Raw genomic sequence first — 25091 nt, forward strand, 5'->3', positions numbered from 1 at the left:
CACAAATCATGCTGCTGTCTGACAGCTTAGTCCTCAGCAGCAGTTAACTAAACTAACATCCTAATAGGTTTTTCTCTCAGAGTCCTGTTTAGGTGCTTTTGTGGGTGGTACTTTATGAATGTTTCTGTAAGGCTTTAAAAAGTATTTAGGATGACTTTTTCAATTGCAGTCTTTTAATTGTCTGATGAACTGAAAATGAACAGGAAAATGATGAACAGAAAAATTATGGCACTTGAAAAATGAGCTGTGTCAAACTGATCTTGTATTAAATGTTAAACATTTTTTCTTGCATAAAACCTTTGAATTCAAATACCATGGGTTTGCATTGTTAATTATTACAAAGAATAATTACGATTTCTTGGCCGATTCTGAGAATTCTGTGATGTTTTTGTGAGTGGTTTTGACAGTTTTAATAATTACTGTCTAAGGAACATGAGGGATGCAGGATTCTGAGAAAGCAGAAGGGTCTGACCTCTGAGGAGGTCTTCTTCACTTTGAGGAGGAGAATACTACTACTGGAAGTCTGTCCTTAATAGGAATTCTAGCTCAGGCGACCACTTGGTACGGGGGAGGAGGAGGGAACTGGCAGTAATAACAAAGATGTTAATATCTCTAGCATGGAAGAACTCCCTGTAATGAGTGTGGCAGTATATACTGAAATGCCTGTTCCACCCACAAAGACAAATGGGAAGAAATCACAGTGTGCTTCAGGCAAGAAAACGAAGCCATCAAATCTGTTGTGCTACAGAATTTTTATTTTCAGCACCATACATGGGTCTGGTGCAAACAATGAGCTTTCACACAGGGGTGAGCTCCCAAATGGGGGAGATCACTCAGGGAAGAGAGAATGCCCAGCATGAAGAGCACAGGATCCCTAGGAAACAAGGAAGCTGTGACCAGAATATGAGTGGAATTAATGTCTGAGTAATGTGGATACATCCATGCCTCCCTTAGCCACCAACTGCTGCCACAAAGTGCACAACTTCTTGCTCCACCAGCAGCAGATCTGGTTTAAGTCATTTGGTCTCTACTCCCACCTTCTCCCTGAGAGCCTGAATTAATACAGTTGTGCTAAGTGTTCACATGGCTGTACTCTTAAGATCCATGAGATGATCCATGATTTTTAAATGACAGACTTCTCAGAATTCATTCCAAACTTGATTAGTCCAATCTAGACCACAGGCTCATGAGGAGCACGGTATGTACCACTGAGAGGCTTGGAGTCAGAGAAAAGACAGGCCAAAAAAAAAAAAAAGGAAAGAAATAATGTGGCCAGAATTGCTGTTTGTTCCAAAAGAGACATAATTTAGGAGGTTTGTTGCTTTTCTTAATCATTTTTTTAAAGTTTCTAAGAAGGGCTAGACCTGAAAAAGCCTGACACATAGCCTTTGTTGTTTCTGCATTCTCAGCCCCATCAGAAAGTCCATTGCCACCAGAGGATGGAAACTACTATTCATTTTGGTGGTGTCCTTGCTGCACATGCTGTTACCAAAACATTTATTTATTCTGAATATTAATTCTGCCCCCATAAAGTGGCCGAAAAGATGTCTCTTGCCTCAGAGTTGGAGTTGCAGCCAATTGTGTACATTTGCAGAATAGACAAAGCAAGGCCAGGGACATGACATTTACAGAGTAAAAGGTGCCAGGAGCACAGAAGCCAAGCAGTATTAACCCAGGTGAACTCTTCTGCTCTAATACTGTTTCTGTTAGTTTTCAAACTAGGCTCATGGAGAGCCTGCTGATGGGCATTACCTGCACCCAGTTAAGTCCTCACAGGGGCACTGCTGCTGTGCCCTTACTCTCCACTCCTGCCATGACAAGCCAGGGCACTTTGTGCTCTCTCTGTTCAGTCATTATAAATCCCCTGGTTCAGAGCCTATAGCACCCAGTTCAGCTTCATTACATGGTTAATTCAGGTTCCCTTAGCTGGGAGCCAGGCAGAGTGGGAGAACTATGAATATCGGAGGACATTTTCTTATTCTCTCCTAGTCATTCATTGAGGTACAAGAAGAATAGGCCATTTGGGGATCAGCCTCTTTCTAGAGATGGCAAACAAAAGTGCTGTGAGGATTTGGCCTGACTGCATGACTTCTCAGAGAGCTGGCTGTCATGTTCTAAAAACGCCAGGTTGCCACCTAACTAGCTGTGGCCTGGACAATATGTTGGTTTTGGTGCATCTCATGCCTTGATCTTCTAGACTTCTAGCTCTTGCTGCAAGTGCCCCCATGGACAGCCTTGTTCATCTGGCAGTGAGTGACTGAATGTGGGCTGTGACAAACAATTTTACTCCAGAATATACTATATAGAGAGAATATAGTACACTAATACCTTATGCAGAGCAGATGGACAGGGACAGCACCCAGGTTCACTCCCTGGGGGTGTACTATACGTGGGTAAAACAACATAAGAGTCCTAATCAGCTGAGTAAGGTGATCGATGCTCATGCAGCATTTTTGTGTTGCCACTTGATGTGCTGAAGTACACCAGTGTGTTACCCTTCCCTTTGCTAGAATTTAGTGTTAACCTGCAGGCAGCTGTTTTCCTTTTCCTTTTCTGTTTTCCTCCTCCCAACTGGCAGCCTCACAGACACCAGCATTCTCACTTGCCCACCTAAACAGTTTGTCCAGTATTTAGACCATTACTTTTTTTTTGTTTTCCCATTAATCTGAACTAGTTTAATCATGAAATCAAGTGTAATTTAGATGCTGAAACAGGAAATCCGTTAAGCTTAGCTGCAAGGGAAGTTTTTACATTGATTTTCTTGCAAGTAAGGTTGAGCTTTTCACAGAAGTGTGTGGATCTCAGATGTTCCCAGTAATACTTGGGATGCTATCCACACTCTGCCTTTCAAAGATCTTTGAAGTAATACAAAATTAGGCTTCTGTTCTTCAAACACATTTTAAAATATGTTCTCTGCATGCTGCACATGCTTGAGTGTTTAACTTTTATATAGACTTATAATTATCTTGAAAACCTCTAAATCCCTTTGTTTTTGGGAGCTCTGTAACTCCAAGCTCATTGATATGATGAGGGAAGTTGGAACACTTAGGAATTGTTTCATCTACAATGCAGCATCTTCTCTTAATTAAGAAGTGTCTCTCATCAGGATGACAGGCTGTCCATGGAGACCTCTTGATTACAGAGCTCTGCTACAGTAACTTTCCTTTTACAGCTATTCACAAGAACCAGCCTAAGTTGCATTTTACTGAAACTGGTGAGAGAAATTTTTCATTCAAGCACCATAGTGGCCTGAACAGAAGGCAGCCTCAGATCCCTCTTCTGAGGAGCAAAGACAAAAACTTTTATATATATAAATATATATTTCTATTTAAAGAGGGGAAAAAAAGAAAAAAAAAGAAAAAAAACCACCCAAACTCCAAACACATTTCATAATTTCCCTCCCCCAGTACTAATTAAAACATACCTTAGGCTCAGAGGCTGCTACCCACACAAGTTCTTTCACTCTGTCCATGGGGTGAAGGCCTTCCAGTGCATGGGACCAAGTGATGTCCAAGCCTTGGCAGCTCAGCTCCACAAAGATCCAGTTCCAAGTTGCATCAGTTGGCTCTGGCTGCCAGGGTTGCACATTGCTCTCTCTGTAAATTGGCTGCACTGGGGTGTTGTGTGCACTGTGGTTTTACCAATTTGAGTCTTTTTACTCTCTCAGAAATCCTGAACACTTGACTGTGCTGAAAGCTTCAGCTCAAGAAGCTGAGACTCCAAGTTATAAAGAAAAGCATTCCAGGTACCAGGTCCACACACCCTTTCTGTATGCACTCAGTAACTGTGGCCAAGTTCATGCATGAAGATTTGTAGGACCTGCATTTTAGACAGCTATTGTTCAAACTTTAAATGCATAGGTCTACTCTTCAAAGCCCAAAATTGCCAAAAATCTGAAAGAGAAATCCAGGAGAGTTTACATAGCTAAAATAGCCTTCAATTTAGTGACCTCAGCTTCCTTACAGAATCAGTGATGTGAAGATGAGAGGGGTTGCAAACCCCTTGTCAGGGATGCTGTCAGCAGCGGGGCTGTTCCCTGAGGGCAGCCCCAGAGCCAGCAACAGTAGATCCTGCTGGGCTATGTCCTTCCAACAGGGCCAGGGGCCAGAGGCCTCTGGGCATTCTCATTTGGCTGTCTTGCTTTGGCCCATATTTCCCTCTACATCCTCCTGCCAGAGGTTCATTTGCAAGGACCATGGGTGACTTTTCTGTCACTGCACATAAATTTAGTAATGACTAGTAGACATACTGGTCCTGAGGAAGGACACAATAGTGGGCAGTGTATCTTTACACTTTTTACACACTTTACACACCTTTTACACACTTTACACAAGGTAAAGCTTTTAGCTTTTTGTGCTACTGCTTTACCTGATCTCCACACTACTTGATGTTAAAACTCCTTGCCAAAACTTTTAACTCCAAGGTGAGCAGGCCTGAGGCCTGTAGAAAGACACATTCTGGTTTTGCCAGGAAACAGAGAATTTTGAGAGACTAAATTAATTAATGATTTAGCAGGCTCTTGAGTGTAATATGCAACCAGTTGGAGCTCTGCCTCTCACTACCCTGCAGTACCTATTCAGAGACAAGTGCACTGAGTGATTTGTTGCTCAAAGAGAAGATCTGATAACTAGGACATGAAAATCACTCCCACCTGCTCTGGAGAGGCTGATGGAAACCAACATGTCATGTAAGCAGAAAGGATTTCTGTCACACAGCAAGGATTAAATGAAAACACTACACCTGCTGTAATAAGTGGTCCTGTGCCATTTGAGGCATTTTCTTCAGGCTTCTTTCTCTAATTCAGAAATGGCCCTGAATCACAAACCTGTACCTACAGCCAGGTGCTCATGGATAAGTGCACAAGTTGAAACCAGGAATTCCTGTGGGAGCTGCAGGGCATCTCATTTTGGCTGGCACGGACACTTTCCCACCCAGAAGTGACTTCCTGCAGAGCTCTGAGCTGGGTGACCTCTCTGTGTTTCTGCTGTCAGGTCTCCCTCACCCTCATTAGGCTTTAAGCTATGGATGGACACCTTTCTTGCTCCATGTTGGCTTGGAGACTTCTGCAGAGGGGGAGCATTGAGGGACAGACAGGAGTGATAAAGAAGCCTGAAGAAACACTGAGCACTTTTACTGAGAGCACTGAGCACTTTTTTAGGTGATAAAAGAGAGGATGAGTGACAATTTTCAGAGCAAAGGGATGCTGTGCCTTGCACAGGGAAATACAGGGCAGAGCTGGGAGCTGTTTCTCCTGCACCTGACTGCTGATAACACCTATCAGACATGATCTAAACACGTAAATGCTGCTTAGGTGACTCCTACAAATAATGTGAGTCTTAAAACCAATACTGAGACAGGATCTGAATGAAGCTGATTGTTTATGACACAAAAATAATCCAGAGTACTGCAGACCTAAGGACAAAGAAGCCAAAAGAAAAGAACATGCCTCAAATAAAAAGATAAAGGCTTTCTGAATTAAAAATAAGGTTTTACATTTGCAAGAACAGAGGAGAGTTTATCCTTCCTCTGAAGGAGTTTGACTCCATAGGGTACCTGCATGGATTTTTTTGTATGAAAATGGTGGGCAGAATGTATTTTCTGTTATCCTGTGAATGGTATGATATTTATGGAGGGTCTGCTGCTCCACTGGAGAATATTTGGTTTATTGCCCAGTAATCAAAAAAATGGGTTGAAAACTATTCATGTAAACTGCTCACATCTTAGCAAAAACTGGGCAAATTATTTGCCTGCAGGATAATAAAAAGGCAGATTGGTGGGAGCTTTTCCTGCTTTTATTCTCCATGGTGACAACTCAAAGGCAATGACTTCGATGTTGTACGCATGGCAAATGTATAATGCTTGGTAACTGGGGATGTGGATGTCTACCAAAAAGCTATAAAAGTGTTACATTTTCATTATAGAGTATTGTTACATTCTTCTTCCCCTCATATTGAAGAAGTTCATTACAGGGGAGGATAATCTAAGTAAAATAACAGCAGAAAAGAAAGCCACTCACTCACTGTGTGATGGCTGGGAAATGGCTGTGGCAGGCAGCAACAGAGGCAGGAAAAAAGCCCAGCCCATCTGTAAACAGCAAGAGAACTGTACTCCTGGGCCAGGGCTCAAGTTTCCCTGGACTGAATTTTGCTTTTAAGCCAAGCCTGTCAGCTTCTAGTTCACACTTGTAACTCACATGCAAGTAATAGCACCTTGGAACTCCATTTGCTTTCTGACTCATTAAATGCTGTTCCTCTCTGCCACTGCCCTCACCAAGGACAATGAAACCTGAATGCATTTGCTCCTGCTGTTTGCACTCCACAGCTCTGACTGCAGCTGCCCTGGGGTTAAAAAAAATACTGACCAATTTTGAAATTATGTTCAGCTTTAATTTTTAAAATGTTTCCAGTAACACCCCTGCTTGGGCTTGAGAGACTATCTAGAGGGCTTGGGGTTTTGTTGGGGCATTCTGTAATTTTTGTTTTTATAGGAGGTAAAAGTGCTTTTACAAAATGCCACTTATTCTACATCCAAACCAGTTGGAACCCCAAGGCACCACATTAAAGGCTGACTGGAAATAGCCAAGGGAAAGCAGAGGGGTCATAGAAGCATTACAAGCATGACAAAAAATGACAGGCAAAAGGGAGAAGAGGTGATGGCCTCCCCTGGCAAGGGTCCCTGTGCAGGCAGGGGTGAACGTCAGAATTATAAAGGTCAGAAAAGCATTCACATGGAAATCATGGCAGGTTCCTTCCTTCAATATTAGCTAACTTTAAATTTCTGCTGTTTCTAATGCTGGTAAATCCAGCTGGCATTTTTGAGATCACATCAAAATGATAGCTGTTCCTTCACATCATGCAGTAGATACCTTCTCTGATCTTCCAGGAAATGAGAAAAGGACTTTACAAGCCTCAGGTGACATGAGGGTGGTTTCAATATCACAGGTGTTGTAGAAAGCATGTACAGCTGGCAAAGCCTGGTGAAGACGCTACACCACAGAGGTTTCTGGAATTACAGGGGCAAATCTGCAGCACCTGGTAGATGCCAAAGGTTTCTTTGTTCCTGGATTCTACTTTGCTCCAGTAAAAAATGGGCTAAATCCCATTTTAGCTTTTATTTCCACATGTGCCAAACCCAGTACTTGGTGACGAAGAACGGATCCTCACCCACATCTTGTGTGAAAGCTACCTGGAGAAAAAGACAGCTCCATGCAGTTTCTCAATGATCTCCACATCACTAACATTATTTTCAGAATAGCCCAGGCATGATAAACACTGTGATGCTGCCTTTATGTACCTGGAACAGCTTGTGGCAAGGTTTGACTGCTGAAATATTTTGTGATTGCTCCTTCTCAGGGGTCTCTCCCAGAAGCTGTCCTTTATCTCTCAGAGATGCAGCTCTGGGGTGCTGATAGCCACCCCTGACCCAACACCAGTAACAAAGGTGGAGAAGTTAAAACTCCAGTCCCTTTTACCATATGTCAGCACAAAGACCTGAGCAATTCTGGCTGCCTGTTTCAGATCATAAATGTTGAGGGTTTATCAAAAATTTAAAGTATTCAGAGTGCTAGTTTTGTTAATTTTCCCTTTCAGTGGAAATGGAGTGTTCTGAGGATGTTCACACCGAAACCACCCACTGGAACTTTTACAATGTACTTTAAAGGAATAATGGGATTGATGAGAAGTCATTACCATTGATATTTATTTTCCCATTCCATTATGTCAAAACCTTTTTTTTCTCCAGTAGCCAAGATCACTTTTTTTGACAGTACAGCCAAATCTACTGCTAAAGCTTGATCCTGCTTTTGATCTAGGGGCTCTTTTAAATTTTTACAGGATTCTCTCTCATTATCTATTTTCTTAGCATATCACTGTTGTGATGCTGTCATTTTAAGACTACAAACCTCTCCATGTCCTTGACATGACCCAGACATCTGTATCTAGTAAGAAAAGGATTTTAATTTTATGCCAGCAATAAAAATTCATCACTGGAAAACTTATAATTTAAGACCCCATATTAACCAGGCTCATTATTTCCCAGCACTAGCATTCTGCAGGTGTTCTGAAAGATGGCACAGACACAAACCATTACTCCTCTCCTGAAACACGAGGCTCCTCTCTAGCTGTCTGTCAGTCTCTGGGCCCCTGCTCCCCTGCTGCAGGAGTCACAGGTCATTAGGGTTGTGTAGCTGTGCAGACACTCTCTAGTCACCCCTCACTTCTTGATTTGGTCCATTTGCTGCTGCTGCAGACACATTTCTAATGGGAAAAATAAAGGTGGCCTGAGGACAGACATGATTAGTAACTGAAAATTCCTGCAGATTTGTACAGAGATACAAATCCAAAATTGTAGAGCAAGGTTGCTGATGCTCAGATCTGACTTAAGGGACTTAAGGCCTCCTTTTTTCTGCAGCTGAAACTTTTATCATCTGGTAAAACTCACAGAATCACTAGTCATAAAATCTTTAGTACTCTTCCAGGTACTTAGATTCAAGAGATGTTTCCAAATTCTCACAAACAGTTGTTTGTACAATTAGAACAGTTTTCTTAAAATAATTAGCTTGCAACTACTTACTTATAAGCTAGATACATAAATGGCAACTTCTCACACACAGTGCACAGATACACCAAAGTACCAGCACTGCACAAACAAAACTGACTCAAATAAATGAAGACTTGTATTTTTAATACACAGAGCTCATTCCTGAGGGCTTGATCAAATAAACTAGAGTGACTGAGATAAGGGACAGAACATAACTGAAATGAGATGATTGTAATACTCAGGCTTTCAGTATTATTTAAAATACAGAGGTATTCAGAGACTGTAAAACTGCTGGTTTGGCCCCTTTCTGGCATAGTTAGATGCACTTTCAAATTTCTATGTCAAGTGTTTCCTGGGGCTAAGGGAAATTATAGCAGGCTAAACTGCCTTGAAATTCATGGCACAGGGGTTGCCAAGGTTTTCAGACTAACAAAATACCAACTTACTAAAATCCTCATATGTCAGGAATTAAATGTTTGATTTAAAACAGCATGGAGTGTAGCTCTGTAGACTTCTTAAAGCCTCAGAGACCTCAGATGGCAGGCACCTGCCCACCTCTTGCTAACTGTGCTATGATTTTCCTAAGAACACAAAATTAATGGTAAAAAAAAGATTAAAATACATAAAATGTTACGTCTCTCCAGCCATAATACAGACAGATGGTAAATGCAGTTGCTAAGTTGCTCTCCCTGTTTGAAAAGTCATGACACTCAGGCAGTCAGGTCCCCAGTGCTGGTAGAAGGGAAACATCAGACCCGTTTTAAAGGGACAAAAGAACAGGGCCCCAGGAACTCTTGACCAATCAGCCTCACCTCTGTGCCCTGAAAGATCCTCCTGAAAGCCATCTCAGGGGAGATGGATGGGAGAGAAGTGATTAAAGCTGGCTTGGCTTCACCAGGGACAAATCACACCTACTTACTCAGAGACCTTCTTGGCAGAGTGTTTGCACTGATGGATAAGAAAACATCTGATGTCATGCACCTTGACTTCTGGCCTTTGACACAGTCTCACACAACATTTAATTTCTAAACTGGAGAGAGATGGGTTTGATGGATGGACTGCTAGATGGACAAGGAATTGGCTGGATGGCCACATCCAGAGCATCAGTAAATGGCTCAGTGTCCAAAAGGACATCAGTTACAAGTGTTGTCCCTCAAGGGCCTGCACCAAGGCTGACACTGTTCAACCTTCATTAATGGCACAGACAGTGGGACTGAGTGCCCTCTCAGCAGTCTGTGGGTGACACCAAGCTGGATGATGCCAGGGATGCCATTCAGAGTGACCCTGGGACAGGCCTGAGGAGCAGGCCCATGAGAACCTCAGCAAAGTGTGGGGTGCTACACCTGAGTCAGAGCAATCCCTGGTATTGATGCACACTGGGGGAAGAATGGACTGGGAGGCCTGAGAGGGACTTGGGGAACTAGATGATCTTTAAGGTCTCTTCCAAACCACACTACAATTCTATAATTTTACAGTGGTGGATGAAGACTGGACATGAGCTAGCCATGTGGTCTCACTGCCCAGAAAACCAACCATATCCTGGGCTGCATCAGGTGAGTGACCAGCAAGCCAAGGAGTGGAATTTCCCTCTGCTCTATTCTCTTGAGACCCCACACAGTGTACTGCATTCAACTCTGGGACCACCCACACAAAGACATGAACCTGTTAGAGCAGATCCAGAGGAGGGAGACAAAAATAGTCAGAGGGGCTGGAATATCTCTTCTATAAAGACAGGCTGAGAGAGTCGGCACTGTTAAGCCTGGAGAAGGCTCCGTGGAGACCTTAGAACCTTCCAGTGGCTAAAGGGGCCTACAAGAAAGTTGGATATGGGCATTTTACATTGATTTTCAAGTAAAAGAGGGTAATTTTAGATTAGATACAAGGAAGAAATTCTTTACTGTGAGGGTGATGAAATTCTGGAACAGGTTGCCCAGAGAAGCTGTGAATGTTCTATCCCTGAATGTGTTCGTGGCCCCAGCTGGATGGGGCTTTGAGCAACCTCCTATGTAGAAGACATCCCTTCCCTTTGCAGAGGTTTGAAACTTTAAATGTTGAAATTTTTAAAGGATACCTCCTGCACAAACAATTCTGCAATTCCACAATTGTATGCTCCTGCTGGCTAATTTCTCTCTGGCCAGGAAGACCCAGGACTGGGATTTCCAAAACTACAGTCATCACTAGAGGAGCATGGGAGAAGAATGTTTTCCTTTCATCAACTCACCCTCTCACGTGAAAACTGACATCAAATCTATGGGGATTAGTTTTCCTCTCCTCTGACCATTCCTGGTGGGTAAACTATCTGGCAAAGGAGTAATACAGAAATTAATCTAAAATTTTTATGGAGAACTGCAGTGACATTAAAAACAGTACTGCCAGTATAAGCATGTGAGGCCAGACAGCTTCCCAAATTCCCAGAGGAACAACAAAGATGTTATTTCAGAGGCTGATAATGTCCCTAACACAACAGGGCACTAAGTTGTTTCTAGGTATAATAGGAATTAAGATACTGGACCTTAAAATGTTCCCATCATCTTCCCTCACATGATGATTTTAGCAGCTAAATAAATGACTGCATAATACTCTATGAAAACCAGAATGTCAGGCTTCCAAATGGTGTGAAGCACTCACTTCTAAATAAAGCTATTCCTGAGACAACAGCCACTAAAACCACATCCCAACCAAAGTGAATGGAATAGTTTTAAGTGAAAAAGATGACTTTCAAAGCTGGTATCCATCCACAGTGCTTGTTCTTTTCCCACTGCTGTTCCTGCTCTCTTCAGCAGTAGTTTCTCCTGGGAAACTATTCCCAGAAAGGATTGATACCAGCGGCACAGGATGATGGTCTGCAGCTGCCCTTTGATACTGATACTGTCCCCTTTTTGCTTCCTTGAAACAAAAAAGCCACTCACTAGAGTGGCAGAAGTGTCTGGTGGTGCTGGAAGCAGAGCAGTAGGAAGGCTAGAGCACTGCTTTTAAAACAGCAGAGTAGGTACTCCAGCTTGAAGCTCTACAGGGGCACAGTTGAGCTGCAAGGAAATGCAACAGCATCAAAACAAAACACAGTTGGGGGCAGGGGGGAAACAAATCATGCTCTCATCACAATAAAAGCTACTTTGACCCACTTTCAAAACAATACATCAATCTCACCTGCAACTCTCATCACACAACGAACAGAACTAAATATATTGAACAAACCAACTCATAATTGTCTCTTTCCCCATTCAGCCCTTATCAAGGTAACATCTCATGAGTCATTTTCTTACAGTGTCTGAAAGGATGTGGATTTTCTTTCATGATTTAGGGCCTGATCAGCTGGAGGCAGTCTGCAGTTGTAAGAACAAGGCCTCCTCCCAGCACAGGGGTGATACAGAAAAAGCTTTCAGTGTGGAAACAATTTTGATCCAAACAGAACTGAGGAGACAGAGAGAGCAAGAGGTACACAGGCCTCCCTCTGCACATGGGACAGGGCAAGAGGCACAAAGGCAGCCTCACTTGTAGTTCAGGGCTGCAGGGAGGGCTGCAGGGACAGTAGGAATGTGGCTGCCCTCCAGTGCAGAATGGATGGCACTGGAAAACAGGGTGCCAAAGAGAGCCCTAGCCTCATTTTCCTGGCAGATTCCCAGAGCCTCTGAGATAGAGTGCTGTCCATGGGAGTCTGTCTCTTACAAAAGCCTCAGCTCCCCTGGATGAAAGAAAAAATTGAAACAGTCCATGGCTGATGGCTGCAAAGGTTCACAGAGGCATGTCTTGCTTGGTGCTCTGCATCTTCTCTGCAGTCACTTCATGACATCCAGCCCATCAAATGACAGGTCCACAACAAGTTCAAACCACAAGGGACATCCTTGTTGGGAAATCATTCTGAGAGGAAAGAGAGAAGATTAAATGTCAACAGGAAAGCTCTCGTTGGAACAGACAGAGGGACAGACAAAGCTTTGACAGAGACACAACAGTAACAGCTTTGTACACTCACAATCCAGTCCTCTCTCCCACAGCCAAGCTACTCTAATGATAAGGTCTCCCTCATGGTGCAGCCTTCCCCAGCTGGGTTAGATTGGGAAGATCCCCTTCCCCAGCAGCCATGAACTTATCAGGCCTCACTAGCTTGGATTGTGGCAGGATGTTTTGCACTTGCTGGTATCCTAGGGGAGGAATGCTTTTGGCATGAATGGCCCCCAAGGGAGCCCATGGGCCCATGCACCCATGGGAGTCTGTGATCTCACCCCTTTCAGAAAGATGTCTCTTACATCATCCCCTGCTACCAGCCCTGTCCCAGTCCAGAAGAACAAGAGCCTCTCAACCCTTCCTTAACAAGAATCAAGGCCAAAGCAAAGCTGTAATTTCTGTAAGGCCTGGGTAACTTCCCTACCATGATCCTCCTGAACGCTAGATAAACTCCTACCATCTTGGATTACCAGGCCACAGATGCCAAAGACATCCCTGACCTCCCCAGTCCCAGACACATCTGGCTTTCCCCTCCTTCATGGACTCCTGTGTAAGAGTTATTACCCTTTCTGGCTTCCTGCCCCCCCAGTTCCTTTCCCTCTTCCCACAGGGAGTGACACCTAGACCCCAGGTGTCACTCTCCTGGAAAACCCCCTTGCCCATCAACTTGGGTTAGTAACCCCTGCCTGGTGGCTCTCTGCTCAGCCTATTTGGACGAGGACCACCAGACATGGCCTCACTGTTTTCTTGGGGTCCTTTTTCCTCTTCTTGTCAGAGGCATTGAGGTAGGCCTGTTCCCTGGCCCTGTAGGAAGGGCCTCGGCTCAGCTCCCTCTCGCTGTAGGGGGGCAGGCTGTCCTCCTCCTCCTCCTCGTCCTGCTCGGGGGATGACGACTGCTGCGGCGGCGGCTGCGACTTCTCGGCTTTGTAGGTGGAGGGTGGTGACCAGGCGTAGTACGTGCTGCCTCCTCTCTGGCTGGGCTGCGAGCTCAGCTTCGAGGGGGTCGCACAATGGTCACCGCTCTCGTCATAGCTCCGGGATTTCCTCTCCAAGACGCTGCTGAGGTAGGAGTGATCGTATTTCTGGCTCCCTCCGGGCGTCCGGCTCACCAGCCTGGGAAGGTGCTTCTCCTCGTGGGCCCGTCTCCGTGGCGGGCTGTAGGACCAGCCCCGATCCGAGTCCGTCAGCGGCTCCCGGTTGCCCCTGCAGCGCTTGGTGTAGTATTCCTCCAGGGAGCTGTCCTGGTGGGGCAGCCCCCCGCCGCGCCCGCCGTGCGACTCGGAGCGCTCGAAGCGCCGCATCTCCTGGCTGTCCGCCCGCCGCGGCCGCTGGCTGTAGGACTCGGCAAAGGCCGCCAGCTCGTCCATGGACACGGCCGGCACTCCCACAGAGAAACTCTTACGGGACAGCATCTCTGACTTGGATCTCTGCTGGCTGGAAGAGGGAGGAGGTAGAGTTAGAGGGCAGGATACAGCTGCATGCATCCCCTAGGCTGCCTGCAGACAATGGAGGGAAACAGGCCCTCCTGGGGGCATGAATCATCTGAGCTGTTTTCATCATCTTCCACAGGAAAAGAATCTATCACATCCTTGAAACCCTGGGTTCTCTTTGCTGAATGTAAAGGCAGCTTAGTGCCGATAGCTCAGGCTCTTCATGTCTAATGTTACCTGAGGTTATCCCCAGGGTGCACCTGCCCTGTCCTCCAACATGCAGGGCTGGACCTGCTTCTCCTTCATCCTAGAACTTGTGGGTGTATATCCTGCTGAAAAACCCAAGAGCCCAGCTATAGAAGCTCACAGCAGGGCAGTTTTGAAGCAGGTTTAAAGACAGTGAGCTGGTACAATAGCCCAGTACTGAAGGAAGAAAACCCCTGCCATTGCTTTTTGAATGCTGGGATGCTTGAGGGAAGGGTTATGCTATCTCTCTTCTAGGCACCAGAGTGCGAGTCCTTCGAGCCTGGAGCACCTGTCTAGCTGCACCAAAGCAGGAGGGTATGACTCCTATATAAAAAAGCACACCAGCACTGGGAAGTGCTGGAGGCATCAAGTACAAAGCTCAAGAGAGAGATTTCACACTATGGGAAGGCTGGCTTGGTTCCGTATTGCTCTCACTTTCACATCCCACTGGGACTGGGGCTTGTACCTAGCTTTACCCAGCTGGGTAAGCTTCAGCAGGCTTGTGGCAATCAGCTTTATTCTGACCTCATCTAATGATATGTCCAGATTTCCTATTTCTCTCTAGCCACTCTCTCCTGCTAAGCATAACACAGGCAGCAGGAAATAGGGGACAGCTAACAGTCCATCTGTCCCTTCTGCTTTCTTTACCACTTTGCCAGATAGAGGCGCCCCCCGATGTGGTGTCCCTCACCTGTGCCAGTAGCTGTCCCGCTCATCCCTGTAATCAGACACAGCCTGTGATCTGGAGGTGCTGCCGCTGCCCACGACTCCTGCCCAGTACTCGGCGTCGCCGTCCATGTCCCCCGCGGGGGGCAGAGGCTTCCTCCGCGCCTGCCGGTAGGGCTGGCGGAAGTTCAGGTCCTCCTCGTGCAGCGAGCTCAGCTCAGAGACAGTGTTGTTATCTGCAGGGAAGGATGCAGGAAAGAAATGAGATGGGCATTGCCTGATGGCAGCCAGGCGGGGATTCTGAGGGTATCACAAACGGTGCGAGATGCCAGTGCTCCAGATAAGTGACTTCAGCCTTCAGAAAGAGCTTTCCACCTGTGAGCTCCCTGCCCTTGCAAGGTGGTCACCAAGCTTGGTGGGACACCACTAGAGCACAGAAGTTGTGCCACCTCCCCTTTTCCTGGTGTGAGACAGGCTGGCTCTGGATTTGGCCCGACTTGCCCAGTTAAAACAAAAGCAACTCCCTCAAAAAAAAGATTAAGGAAAAAGTAAAAGTCTATCTGAATCACTGTCAGTCTCTACTCCATCAAGCACACTGACATCTGTAGGCCTGACATACCAATCTGCAGAGGTCTTTTTATAGTAAATCTTGTGGGTGGAGAAGACAGTGTGCTCAGCAGTGACTGTTTTAGAAGTATATATAATTTGTTCGTTATGCCTAATCTGTACAGAGCTTTGATGTAGTGTCATTCCTTAAAGCCCTTCCCTTCAATGATTTTCAGGATCCCACACGTCTGGTTTAAGTGAGCCTCTAGCAGTGCCTAACATGGGTTAGCTCCATGTGCTGCCCACAGGAACTGAGCCCCCAGCCTGCCACTGTCCTCTGCACACAGCAGCCACAGGACAAGGAGCAGCACTGCCAGCCCTCCCCACACAGCTTGTTCCATTCTGCACCTCTGCCTCCCAATGTATAAAGATCCTCACTTGGGTTTGTATTCTGACACACATTAAGTGCAGCCTCAGCCTTTAAGGAAATAAAAGTTTACAAGAGGCTATGGGAAGACAGTGAAGTTCCTTACAGAAGCTCAGTTCTGAGTTTGCACCATGTCCCTGTTCAGCACCCTGCTCCTTCTGCATGGCATCAGCCATTCCAAACAAACTTCATGCTTCCTTCAAGCCACACTGTGGTCACTGCAGCCCACAAAAGACACTTTCAATAAAATCATCCCTCTCCTATTTTGCCATGCTGGGAATTTACAGACACCACACTCTTAAGAAATTGTGAAAACAATATCCCAGCTATTATCACACCACAGGCTGCAGATGGTATGAGTGGGACTTGTTTTTTCAGATGCTGATGATCCCAAAGTTTAATTATGAGTGGACAATTTTCATGAGCTTTTCAGTAGCCCTCACTTTGCTCTAAGAATGATTAGGTAAGCACCAGACCTTTAAAATCGGAACATACCTGTAGATACCTAAAATCTAAGACTTTTTATGTCCCAATTAGCTTATCCTGGATATCATATCCTAGGGGCTGACCCTGAGGCAAACAAGTGAAAATTTAACTATGAATTTTCCAGTCTTGCTTAGGTCAGTGGAAAAAAAAAAAATCAAACCATGCTTGTTTCTCACATCGGTCTCGCATCCTCCTAGCCGGGTCAAACTGAGCCAATTCTTTCTCGACATAGTACAGCACCTTCATGGAGTCCCTGTCCTTGTCAGTCTGGATCCTGTACCCTTTGCGCACTGCTAGGGAGAGAAAAAGAAAACATCAGAGGAAAACCCATGTAAAAACAAGGAGCCTTTCCCACAATACTGCTTCTATAGCTGAGCTCACGTCTGCAGGCAGGTAGGCTGCGTCAAAACACACTGAGTCAGTCGCTGCTTCACAAGAAATTAATCTACAGTGTGGGATGTGAAGTTGTAAGAACTTGCATCATTTTCAGGAACAGCAAAAATGGTTTGGAAATGCCCAATTTGTACAACCCAGTGCAGCCAGTGATGGACACTGAGCATGGTGGGACATCCTCACAGCACCTCACCCTCCCTCCTGTGAGACAGGCTCGCTCTGGAGCTGGCCCGCTTTGCCCAGCTACAACAAAAGCAACCCCCTCATTGCCATAGAGCGATTCCAACTTCCAACTCCTATAGATGACGGCAGAGAGAAAAAGCAGAACTCTTTTCTCCTTCCTCAGCACTACTGAAAAGATTCGTCATGGTACAGGAGAAGCACTCCCAGAAGATCAGGCTTCCTCTAAGCTCTCAGTCTGCAGAAGCATGTGGCTGAGCATTTGGGAGCTGTCACTGTGCAAGACCACTCCACCCTCCCACCCCCATGAATTCTCCTCACACAGGTTGAAGAGCATGTGGCAGAAGCTCCAGAGAATATAGAAGGAAACACAAAGTCCCACAAAGCACACCACGCTGCTTTGAGATTTTTACTGACTCCAGGGATGAGGCCAACCAGGTCACTGGTAGCTGTGAAACTGCCTGCTCTGGAATTTTTTACAAGCTTTACTTTACAGAAAAGGTATATATCTTAGACATACATTAAATGCTTGACTTCTGGGAAGTCTGGACAGCTTTTTTGACTTGTTTGCGTGCCCGTGTGTAAAAAAGAAGGCCCTACACAGCCGGAGCCAAAGCAGATTTAACTCTGGCAGGTTAGCTCCATGCACACTTTACCCACTAACAACAGCTACAAACAGCCTGACTACCTTAAGGCAGAGCTATAATCAGCAAGCAGAGAACTCTACCCTTCCACTCCTTCTTTGAAGAAAATAAGGTTTCCATAGCAGATTATTTAACAAGGGTATCAGCCTAGAGCTATTTCAGGATTGACAGAAATTCAGGTCTAGGTACCAGAGAAGACTACAACCCTCAAATTCAGCCTTATTAGAGAACCATTGTAAGGACAATTCACTTAGCACTACAAAATGGAACCTGCCTGCCTTGCATGGGGTTAATAGGTTCCCTTGCAGGAATACTGCAGTGTTGCATGAATGCTCTTGCTGGGGAACAATTTGAACACTTGGACAGTGGTTCTGAGCCAACCTGTTCCTTCTGTTTTATCCCTCACCACCGCAACACATCGAGCTATTAACATATGGGTTTGGTAGTACGTCGCATAGTATGTGCTGTGTGGGCTGAGCAAGGACTTGGCAGAGGTATTCTTAGGCACCTCCTGTCCCAAACTGCTGTGCATGTGTCTCTGTGCACTAGGAAATAACCATGCTGTGCTTCAGGAATGGCCGTGCCATGGGTAGAATTCAGAAGCAAAGTGCTTTACTGTGAGTTTGGACTGCTCACCTGTAAAATATCTTGAGATATTACCTTGTGTGTCTGCACTTGGGAATGGTATAGGATGTAAAAATATAGTAGAGGTCTATCAGGGTCCTTCTTTTAACATGCCTCCAGACAGCTCAGCTGACAACAGTGTGTGCTTTATTATCCCTGATGAGTGAGTGAGAGCACAGTGGCTGGAAATGCAGACAGTGGTTTACAGAACACAAGGAATCCTGCCTCTGCCTCCCAAAGTGGAAGCACAGCAGGTCTCCTCAAGTGAGGCTGGACTGACTGCCCTCAGAAGTGACAGCTCTGGCTGCACTGCATGAGCAGCAAGGGCAGTTCTCTACTTCACCATCATGCCTGGCACCTCACTTCTGTCTGGTTCTGTGCCAGGAAAGAGGCCTCTCGCTATTCTTTCTTCTAATTTGTGGACTAGGAGCTCAGCTAAGCTGCCACCTCATTTATATACAGGCTAGTAAATCACTCTGACCTTCTCATAACCTTTGGGGAACTTGAACAGGCAGCTCCCAGACTCTGTTTCCCCAGAGCCACTGCTCACACTGAGGCTGTGCCAAACATCTATTGGGCAACCTCTATAGCTCCTGGAACTGATGGAGAATTAGCTAGGCTTCATGCTAGCATCATACTAAACTTGCTATTACAGCTGTGTATCAAAAGGCAAATTAATTTTTGGTTAATTCTGCAAGCATCTAGAAATTAATTTTGTATTTAAATCTGAAAAAAATATTGTGAACAGCTCATAAAAAGTATTTGCCACTACAGAGAAAGCAGTTTTGTCTCTATGTTTGTTTATCAGATACTTCTCATAATGGTACTAAATGTCCAATTTATTATATTTCTTCATTATTCCTTCAGCTGAGAACCAAAAATATTATTGTTTCTTCCTCACACTCTTCATCTGTAAATTGCCATAATCCTTTAATCAGATCTGAATCATTTTAAGTCCATTTTGATTATAGAGAAATAAAGATGCAGAGATGTTGACCACATGTCCAGAACCACTCACTGAAGTCAAAGGGAATGGAACATTCTTCCATATTTTCTTCTCTTGAACAGTTCATAAAATTCTAATGCTTAATTTGTATTTAACTGGACACTATTTTTATTCTTCTGTGGGTGGAAACAACTCAGCCAAAACTGTAAGCTGTCTTCCCTCCCCAGAAAGGGCAGCACTACTCTTTTTTTCCAGACAAGTATGTTTAGGAAGTAAATGATGTCTCATCCTTATACCCTTTTCATGTTAAAGATCTAAGACCAAAAGGTTCCTTGTGTGCAGAATTTAAAGGATCTATGCAAGAGCCTCTAAGTAACCACTGCATTTAAAATAGAGCATAAATCCTAACTTATGTGTTGTCAACACTCTTCTAAGTAAGACAGCTAAATGTTTTGGGAGATTTTTTTTTCATTCATAACACCTTGAACAGGTCCATGATCCAGACTACGGGTTTGTCCATATTATTGCCAAAAAAGATTAATTTTTAAAAAAGCTTAAGAACCTCTGTTGCCTTGCCACAAAGGTTAAAGCTCGGTGATAATGTTTTTATTTGCCATATACACTATTTCCTGTCAAGTCCTGAGGTGAGGGATTGAGTCCAGAAACCTGATTTGGCTGTACTATATATTAAATGCATCCTTCTGTGTAAGGATCATGGGATCCTAAGAGCCATTCCATTTGGCTACCAAACATATCCTCTGTTTTTTGTTCTGAATTTGTGCTCTGCTAGCAGAGACAAGACTGGGAGCTGTGATCTGACTCTTAAAAAATCCCTGGAGTTCCCACAACCAACACCACACTCTATGTGCAGTGACATTTTTCACAGGAGAAAAAAATTGAAGCACTGGGGTGTCATTCATCATTTTCTGACAAAGGTTTTTGAATTGGATACATTCTGCATTGGATCAGTGATTTATTTCAAATCACTCTATTCCATAGCTCTGTTTTGATCTCAGTGACCAAAAAAAAAAAAAGTATGATTGTTGAAAGAAAATACTTTTTGTAGTTCCAGAAAGGTTGGTAGACTGACTGGAGCAGCAGAACATGTGTAGGGTTGTTCCAGAAGCTTAATTAATTATGCAACTTAATCCTGTCTTTTCAGATACATTTTATCAACACACTGTCATGAGTTAATTTAACAACTGATACTTAGTGTGGTGCTTTGAAATCAGACATGTAGCTGGGTCAGTGATGACTCTACATTGGTGAGAGTAATTTCTGCTGCAGAATATTTGACTTTAGATAGCTACTCTGATCCTGAAATACATGTGGCTAAATAGCTGCCCTCTCTTCTCCTTGATGGCAGCTTCCTTTGCAGCAGCAAAGTGACCCTCCCTGAGACAAGAGGCATCACACTGAGGCTCTAGGTCTGACACAATTCCTTTCTAGTCAGAAGCCTTTCATCACTCACATTTCACAATTGCAAAGGCTGAACAAAAAAAGTGACCTACTGACTTCTGTAAAAGTAGAGAACAGGGTCCAGCCCCAAAAGATCTTAGGCAGAAATACCAAGGGAATAGGTTACTTTGCCCAAAATGCCACGGGGACAGTAAAACATGCTGCAGCAAAAACTGCTGCCAGAGTCCAAGCAGTGCCCTACAGAGGGCTGGAAGGACAGTTTACAAAGAGAAAGCAGCTTGTGAGGCATCAGCTCTAAGGGGAAAATGACTCCTGCATCTGCTCTCCTGAAATCATCTTCATCCTTTTGTCCTCTGCGAGCAAACATCTGCAGCAGTAATGAGAGGGGTCCTGTACAGGAACTTGGCCTCCCATTCCCTGCTGACCTAATTAGGCACCCACAAACTGACTCTATGTTGGTGGCCCTAGAAAAGTTAGACTACATGGCCCTAATGCAAATGTCCTTGTCAAAGACAGGATTAAAATGCAGTTTCCCTGTGTTTCTGATCTTCACACCACTCAATCAGTGAATCGTTCCTCCCCTTCCCAGCCCTATTCCCAGTAAGAGGATTGAATGTTGTGCCTAGCACTGCAAATTACCATTTTGGCTTCCTCCGCTGGCCTCACTTGGGGCTAAGGGAGGGGGGTGTGACTTATCCATCAGCACAGCAGGAGACGGGACACCAGCTACAGGAACACTGGGGATGTAGTATGGACCTGGCATGGCAGAGACTGCAGGAGGGTATCCAGCTTTTGCTGCTTTGCCAGCTATATACACTGAAAAAGAAAAAGAACAAGAGTCACCATCACACACCAGCCTCCCCCCACAGACCCACTGTACACATGGACAAAACCTGCACCACCAGCCCCACAGGAGACAATCAGACAAATAAATTAACAAGGACCAATCTGAATTTCTCTAAGCCTCAAAGGGTACTGAGGGGAGTTTAAAATATGCACTGCATATAATAATAGGGCATATAATAATAATGGCACTGCGAGATGCCCAGAAAGACACTCAGGGTGTTATAGCCAGCATTACTGCTGCCATGATTTAGTGGCAGTTCAGCTTTAAAAATAACCGATGACTCAAACAACAGGATGAGGCGCATGGAGCTTGACAGGTCTAACTGAGCCTGACCAGGAACCTTACTGTGTTGCAAGGATTTTGCACTGTTGTAGAGGACAGCTGATTTGCATTGCCAGGAAGAAACTTCCCAGGATGCTCTTAGCTCTGACCCGAAACATTCACTGACACAACAACAACAACTTTGGAATGGGAGCATGACACTTCGGAAAAGCAGGCACAGCTGCCAAGGCAGGGAGGGCTTGGGGAATTACATTTGTAATTAACTTTGAGCATTCAACCATTGAGTAATAGGTCAGATGCTTCACTCCCTAAGAACCAGTTCTTTAGCCAAGCAAAGTGCTCAGGGCAAAGGAAACAATATTAGCAGATTCTCCTCCTGTTCTGCCAGGGAGCAGAAGTAGCAGGGCAGATTTGCACCAGGTTTGGACAGGGTCACTCACGCGCCCGGGGACAGCAGCAGGACTCGGGACAGCAGGGGCAGCGGACGTAACAGCAGCAGCTGTGTGGGCAGCACTGGCACCAGCAGATCCCCACCAGGAGGAAGAACAGGAACGCCCCCAGGATCACCAGGCCCACAAAGACCCACTCTGGAAAACAAGGGGAGAAAGGGAGATATTTACAGGACTGCACATTGCTGTGGAAGAGAACGTCAGCAACATCCCCCCAGTGGAGAGCATGGGGACAAAACACACAGGTGAATAACAGAAGTTGACGGACTCCTTGTGGGTCTAGGACTAGGTCTATTCCTCCTCTTGTCAAAGCAGAAATGGCACATGACAGTGAGAAGTAAGCTACCAAAATGTGGTCCCTTCCAGCAGCATCTCTGGCTAGCTGGGAGATGCGCAGCAGAGGCAGGAGCCCTGGCTCCCCAGCCAGAAACCCTTCACCCCACAGCAGACCTGCGCCAATGCCGCAGGACGTGCTCCATTAGCCTTTGGACCTCATCAAAGACTCATTCTTCTTGGCCATGTTCATGCCCTGCTTATGTGTTTGTTCCCTACCCACATTCTGGATTTAATGGGACAAACGATGGTGAAAAGCAGGCTATAAATAGCCCAGTAAACGAGCCAGGCCTGCCCCTTCGCAGCGAGGCCTACGCGCGCAATTATTCTTTTGAATGTGCCGAACGAGCATCCTATTCAGGCACCACAGCCAGCCAGGAAACCTAACAACCACTTTTTTCCTCCCTCATTGAAGCCTCAGATTGATGTGTGCCAGGCCCCAAAAGGGAGCAGCTGAAAAACACCCTACAAGTGAAAGCACTCAAGAGCTGGCTCACAAAAGCCAGGATGCGGCTTAAAGGGGAAGGAGAGGGAGAAAAGGTTTCTCGAACGCTGCTGCTGGAAAATGTGGTGGGAGCAGGGCTCAGTCTGTGCCAGGGCAGCACCTACTGCTACACAGGAGTTCCACAGACTAAGGGAATGATCAGTGAACAGATCTGGACCAAGAAATTACAAGACTCTGAGCATACAGGAGGCCTGGAGTTGGTTTTAAGTCAGAGAAATGCACCAACCTATCTCAAAGCAAGACTGCTGGTGGGGAAAAGACTTCAGGTATACACAGGTGGTTATTCAACCACCTCGGAAAAATGACAAAAAGCAAATAAAGGCATGGTGAGGCTGCAGTGGGAAAGGGTTTATCCCCACTTCAGAGGGAAAAAAAGCAGCAGACCACAATTTCCAAGCAGAAGTCCAGCAGTGACTAAAGAGTCTCCTGGTACAGTATTGAGATGAAGAAGTATTGATAAAAGGATTGCAATATGCATGAAGAATCACACTGGAAAAAACAGTGCACTCCTCACCTGTGTTGCTAAGCTAAAATGTCAAGGAAAAATGTTTCACTTGGACCATTCAAAATAGAATTTTTCCTAGTTCTTAATACAATGCAAAATTAAGAAATGTCATTATTGATCCATCCACAGTGTTCTGTTCGAACAAAAGTATGATTCTTTACTTTGCTGGAGTTTTCCTTAACTCTTTTACAAACAACTCCCCTTTTTAAAAAAATGCCATTTTAAATCTAGAATTTAAAATTTCCTTTGAAAAATGTCAGTCAAAGACCTGGCATCTACAAATCAACACTTCAGAAGTGTGAATTTTTTTTAATCCTTTATTTATTTTTTGGCTGACACACATGCATTTCATTTAAATTTGCATTTAATTTTGGTTTCTCTGGAATAATATTTTGGGCTTGAACTTACAATATGCTGAGAAAAACTCAGCTGACAAGTAAGGAATGGGCAGAAGGGAAGCATTCATGAATGGGAAAGCAAGAGCTGAGAGATTACTGACCCAGTCCATAAAGTTCTGCTTTTAGCAGCTGTTTTGCTTAATATTTTCAAATTACCTTGACATAGAAAATGAGAATGTGCTAAAATATCATGACAGTAAGCAGTAGGGATGCATTGTCACTGGAGGCTGGGATGTGTTATACAAAGGGCCAGTAGTCCTTGTGTCTAAAATAGAAAACGTGAAATGCAGTATTATCCTGAATTTCAAAGTATGCAGCAATACTTTCAGTGTCACAGGTTCAAAGATAAGGACAATTTCTATTCTGAACAGGACTTTGCTGGTTCAGAGGAACTAAAAAACAAAAGAAATTATCCAGTATACATAGCATTACTGTCACCCCTCATGCAATACAGCCACCAAAAATGGCAAATGTAATCCTAGGCCCAATAAGGGAAGAATTTCCAGCAATATTAAGAAAATATCAATGCCATCACACAAGGTCTTCTCTGTACTTGACTTCGTCTGAAGTTTCTGATGTTATATAGCTCTGGTCATCTTTGCAGCAAAAAAGATGAATTTAGGCCAGAGCCAATGGAAAGCAGAGATTTATTTGAGGGATGAAGGGACTCTGAAGCCTGCCTGGCAGCAGGGGAGCTGAAGCCTCTGAGTTACTCTATTAAACAGAAGGCTCAGAGAAGATGTAGCTCCTGCCTGTAAATATGGTAGGAGGATAAATGCAGGAGAAAAAGCAGGTATTATAGTTTTAAAGATCTTACATAAATGGACAGAAATAGATGATCAGTGATGTAGAGAGAAGCTAAAAGAAGCCCATCAGAGACGGTGAGCCAATGGGAAAGAGAAAAACCAAACCTTAGGTCACTCCTAAGCTTGCTATGCTTACAGAAAGATGAAATTACATGGTGGTGTGGAGAGAATGCAAGATAGAGAGCCAGACTATCCTTTCCAGTCCTGTACTTCCTAATCTATGCCAATCTAAGCAACATCTTAGTGGCTTTTTCTTTATTGTGTTCTCATCTTGTTTTCTGCAACCATCATGGACACAGAGAAGGAGGTGAAGCTGTACTGCTTGACACAAGAGGCCAGCCACAGCTATCCAGTGAAACTTAGATGTCAGATCTCCAGAGTTAGTGAATAGTTCACAACCGCTCCATAAAGGATAAAAGCCTGGTAGAGGAATAAACAGACAGCAAGTCCATTAGAAGTCTATCTGTGGTCTCCCTGAA

The 25091-nt window shown here is 44.8% G+C and overlaps 1 protein-coding gene across 7 annotated transcripts in view; it reads right to left on the reverse strand.

Annotated features, from left to right (window-relative positions):
- Window positions 1-737: 737 nt before the first annotated feature.
- Window positions 738-25091, reverse strand: part of ILDR2 (immunoglobulin like domain containing receptor 2) — a 46670-nt gene continuing 22316 nt past the window's right edge. For 2 of the 7 annotated variants that reach the window (XM_077781187.1, XM_021547925.3), the window contains 6 exons: window positions 22057-22203; window positions 21127-21303; window positions 16458-16571; window positions 14848-15058; window positions 13221-13914; window positions 738-12396 (listed from right to left, as the gene is read on the reverse strand). In XM_077781187.1, the coding sequence (XP_077637313.1) occupies window positions 12361-12396; window positions 13221-13914; window positions 14848-15058; window positions 16458-16571; window positions 21127-21303; window positions 22057-22203 (1379 nt within the window). In that variant the 3' untranslated portion in view covers window positions 738-12360. Of the gene's footprint in view, window positions 12397-13166; window positions 13915-14847; window positions 15059-16457; window positions 16575-21126; window positions 21304-22056; window positions 22204-25091 lie in introns of all 7 variants that reach the window. The other 5 variants (XM_077781186.1, XM_031505859.2, XM_077781185.1 and 2 more) reach the window with 3 other exon arrangements.

This window comes from Lonchura striata, chromosome 2, assembly GCF_046129695.1.
Source record: "Lonchura striata isolate bLonStr1 chromosome 2, bLonStr1.mat, whole genome shotgun sequence".
In the NCBI taxonomy this organism is placed as follows: domain Eukaryota; kingdom Metazoa; phylum Chordata; class Aves; order Passeriformes; family Estrildidae; genus Lonchura; species Lonchura striata.